The sequence below is a fragment of the Mesitornis unicolor genome, unplaced genomic scaffold (assembly GCF_000695765.1).
Source record: "Mesitornis unicolor isolate BGI_N332 unplaced genomic scaffold, ASM69576v1 scaffold432, whole genome shotgun sequence".
NCBI classification, from domain to species: Eukaryota; Metazoa; Chordata; class Aves; order Mesitornithiformes; family Mesitornithidae; genus Mesitornis; species Mesitornis unicolor.
This window is the reverse complement of record NW_010169624.1, coordinates 33,791-38,397: the sequence shown is the minus strand read 5'-3', so window position 1 is coordinate 38,397 and position 4,607 is coordinate 33,791. Positions and strand designations below refer to the sequence as shown.

Here is a 4,607-nt window from a genome sequence, read left to right as displayed (position 1 = left end):
AAGCCGGCGAGCGGCCGGGGCGGAAGTGGGCCGAGGTCTCTTCCGGCAGCCGCGGAAGAGGCACGTGGGATTGCACTCTAACCGTTGTCGCCCTCCTTCTACGCGGGCCGCTCTGACCGCTTCCCCGTCTATCGTCATGGAGACCGAGGCAGTGGCAGCGGGCGAGGGCGGCTTCACCAGCGTTCTGTCCAGACGGAGCAGGCTTTTTTCAAGGAGGTGGCCATGGACACGGAGGAGCCGTGGCCCAGCAAAAGGCCGGCCTTCCCGCCGGTGGCCACCGAAGCGCTTGGGGTACGAGGGAATATATCGGGAAAGAACCAGGGCCTGCGGGTTGAGCAGTCCTCCGGCTCCTGGAACAGCGGCCGATTCTCGGCCTCCCCTTGCTCCATGTCTCTTGTCTCCCACGCTAGGTTGGGAAAGGCGAAATGAGGAAGGTTCCCGTGCCAGCCAACAGGTACACTCCACTGAAAGAGAATTGGATGAAAATATTCACACCTGTCGTAGAGCACTTGCAACTTCAAATCAGGTTTAATCTGAAAACAAGAAACGTTGAAATCAAGGTAAAGAGAGCTCCTTCTGTTTTCCCAGCTAATACCTCAAATGCGGTGCCTCTTGTGGGTGTCCTTGTTCTGTGTATTAAAGACTAGGTTTGTGTTATGAATCCCCCATAATGCTTGGGAAAATAGGAACTGCGTAGTTTCACTTAACCAGAAAACTCCCAATCCATCAAATATTGCAAGTTGTTAATGCAAATAAAATTTAAGTATCTTAATCCCTTCTAGAAGGGGCCAGCATAAACTGGTGTCAGAGGGGTCAGTTTGTATAGGAGAAAAATATGTATTTGAGAGTTTAAAAAGAATCTTAGTCTTTGTGTTAGATATTATTTTGGAATGCAATGTGCTCCAGCTATTTAAGGCTACTAAGTACTTATGTGACAATTTCAAGCTAAGAGCGTCTTTTGAGGGGGCCACTGCATCATCTAGTATCTTTTGTTTGTGGCAGAAGATAAGGGCCTATAGTTTAATGGCCTGTGATTTTTCTTTATGGATTGCACTGAAATAGTTTAGGATACTATAATTGTAAATCTTGTAGATGCTTATTCTTCCTTCTTATTCCTTCTCAGAAATATTAAGACTAGCTGTTTTTAATTGTGTAAAAGCTCACACCATGCCTTTGACACAAGTTGCTGTATTAGCAATGTTGATGTGTGAGATCTTCTAATGTTGAAATACAGACACCAGCAGTAGTTTTGCTACCTAACCTAGAAATCTTACCACAAGTTCAATGGTAGCAACTAGAGGAAAGGTGACAGAACTATCCCTTATTTCAACTTCCTAAAATTAACTGGAAGGTAGGGAAGAGCAGGAGCTCTTGCAGTTTCACTGAGTAAGAGTGCAGGTGAAAAACCTGATTTTAGTACCACTTTGTGATAAGAAATTATGTCTGGTTGAAAAGCAAGGGAGTTTTATTCTTTATCAAGCTGATTTAATTTTGCCGATGTTTATCATAAGTAGAAAACAACTGAAAACTTTGAAACTATTTTATTTTTTTGACATGGTGTTGAAGCTGTAAATTACATTTCAGAATAACTTTGCTGTTCTGTGTTGCAGTTTAGTTTGGAGTTTTGGTGGCTTTTTTCTAAAAAGGGTTCTCCTCAGTCACCAGTGGTGGGGATTTTCAGTAGTTTCTCTTTTCCCACCCCTCCAAACACAAGCAATGATAGTTGATACATTCTTCTTATTGAGGGTCAACATTATAAAAAAGCACAAAGTGTATTACCTGGGTCTTTCAGTAAAACACAATACAGGAGTGTTACCTGAATGTGACTTTTTAATGGTAAGTCTGTGTCTCTCAGACTTTTCAAGTCCTGACCCTACTTGTATGGTGTACATTTGCAAATGTAACTTCTTATCTTGCAGACTTGTCAAGAAACAAAGGATCTCAGTGCTTTAACGAAGGCAGCTGATTTTGTGAAAGCATTTATACTTGGGTTTCAAGTAGAGGTGAGTCTCCAAAAAGCTGAAGAGTGAGATTGCTTGAATTTACTTCCATGAAGCCTTTGGCCTCTGCAAATTACAGTAAGAAAAAAATAAAAATCTGTAGGTGGTTTTCTATAAATAAATTTGTTTGAGATTGTGACTGTAAGTCAAATTTCTTAAACTAATATAGAAAAAGGTAATCTTCAAATAATTAAAATTATGAAATGGAGGACATAAACAATAACCTGGCTGTGAGGTGCTCTGCATATGTAGAGACTGTTCACTTTGCTTTAGTCCAAGCCAATAATCTTCTGTCTGTTCAAACCTCAAACTTTAGAGGAAAAAACCCCACTTAGCAGTTATTGTACAGGTTGCTTGTTGCTGTAGACTTGTACTGACATCACTAGTAGAGGTGCATCTGTGGTAAATGTGCAGGGCTCTAAGCACGTGTAGAGTTCTCTACACAGCAATAAAATACACTGCTGTAGAAAAAAAAGGTTGCTCTAACTTTAGCTGACTACTGTTTGGTAAGTGGAGAAATACTATTGATGTCATCTGTTTATATGTGTAAATAAAACTTCTCAGCTTGCAACACTTGTAACACACATGCTAATAACAAATTTTTAATATTTTAGGATGCTCTTGCTCTTATCAGATTAGATGATCTGTTTCTAGAATCATTTGAAGTTACAGATGGTAAGTGGTTTCTGCTGCAGTATTCAAGTAGTTGTGTGTGCCATCAAAGAGTATCTTTTTTTGTTTCTTTCTCCTTGCTCTGCTTGTCAGTAATCATCAAGGATCAGGAAAACCTTCAGGCCATTACACAGAATTATTGTCTAGGTACAGGCAGCTTGAAAAGGTGGTTGTTTTTGTAAGATGTCCCAACAAAACACCCCAAACCTTCATCCTTAAAAGCATGTAATTTTGTCAGTGATTTTTTTCACTGTGTAAATGTTGTTTTAGAGGGGATATGGAATGTTTTGGGGAATATGGCCATTCAGTTTTAAACCAGAATGTGCTTTGTTCCTCCCAGTATCCTGACAGCAAGGGGTGGAAAGTAGAAGAGACATTTATTATTGCATGTATTGCTAGAACATTTAAATCTGCATCTAAATCTGATCCATTTCATTTATAGTGGTGTTAATTGTGTATACTCGGGCTGGTTCTTTCCTCTATCTTAATTGCTCAGTAAGAATGCCTTCGGTTCCAGTTCTGTATGAGAATTTCTCTCTGGTGCCAAAGACCTCATGGTCACATACTGCTGGGTATGATTTTCACTTCTAGATATAATATATATTTCACCTGTAGTAAAGCTGCTTTCATATTACTTGAGTTGTTCCTAAGTTGAACAGGGGAAGCACTACAGAAATACATTGCTGTTACATTAAGCATGTTTTTCTCATTTTAGTTAAACCATTGAAAGGAGATCACCTGTCAAGAGCAATAGGGAGAATAGCAGGTAAAGGTGGGAAAACAAAATTCACTATAGAAAATGTAACGAGGACACGAATAGTTCTTGCTGACATGTAAGTATTTTTTGACTTCCTTGTGGGCAGTGCACAATCCTTAATTTAATCCATGTCCTCTTCCAGGAACAAAGAACCTCAATTGTATTGAAACACTTGTAGAAGAGTAGTAAGAGAAATTGTGTTATTTTTAATGCATGCTATTTGAGCATTTGATGTTTTGTTGTGAGAATGATGATGATGTCACCTAGAATTGCATAATTCCCTGCAATATAAGAATGCCTTCTTAAAAATCGAAATTGAACTCGCCAACCTTGCAACAGTGTTTCCTTCCTACAGCTGCTGCACTGTTAAATTTGCAAATTGTGAAATGTATTTTGAAAAGAATTTAGAAGCACACAGGTTTTACCCTGTAGGTTTTCTGGTTTGGAGTGGCTTTTTAATTTGAAGTATAGAAAAGGAATTAGTACATTCATCTGAAATTCCGTGTTTATCTCTAACCTCCAGCTTTCTATTAACTATGTACTTGCAGAGAGTTTTTTCCATTAACTACTGTGACTTGACTGCTTTTTTTACAGGAAAATTCACATTTTGGGATCTTTTCAGAACATTAAAATGGCACGAACAGCAATTTGCAATCTAATTTTAGGTAAGTTCTGTTATCTAATCTTGTCCATTAGACATAAATAGATCTTGCAGTTTAAGAAACTTTCTGTGGGTCTTGCATTCTTCCCTGGCATGTCTTCACCTGCATTTGGAGACGCTAAGTTCTTGGGAGTTGTCTCAATGCCTTTAAGAAACAGGTTTGGGGAAGAAGCAGGGAGCCCAGGCCTTGGTTTCTGACTCCAAAACTCTCTCCATGGTACATGAGGAAGATTTCCTGCTTTTTGCCTTAGTTGCAGCATTCTTTGAAGGGGCTATTTTGAACATAATGTCCAGAAAGCCAAAGAGGACAACCTATGCCGACAGCAGAAGCTTAACTTAGCACTAGCAATTTTTAACACAGATTTTTGTGACATCTTGTTTGCTGACTAAATTTGTGCCTTCTTCTGCAGGAAGTCCTCCATCAAAAGTTTATGGCAATATTCGGGCAGTGGCCAGCAGAGCAGCTGAAAGATTCTGAACTACAGCACAGCTGCCCTGCAGCTGCATCACCAAGGAC

General features: G+C 39.7%; 1 protein-coding gene across 1 annotated transcript; it reads left to right on the top strand.

The window, feature by feature from the left end:
* Window positions 1-136: 136 nt before the first annotated feature.
* PNO1 (partner of NOB1 homolog (S. cerevisiae)) lies at window positions 137-4,607 on the top strand. The gene is given in 8 exon segments (XM_010179384.1): window positions 137-200; window positions 203-291; window positions 411-560; window positions 1,920-2,003; window positions 2,615-2,675; window positions 3,388-3,505; window positions 4,024-4,094; window positions 4,501-4,607. Coding segments are annotated over 8 exon segments (705 nt in total). The 3' UTR covers window positions 4,569-4,607.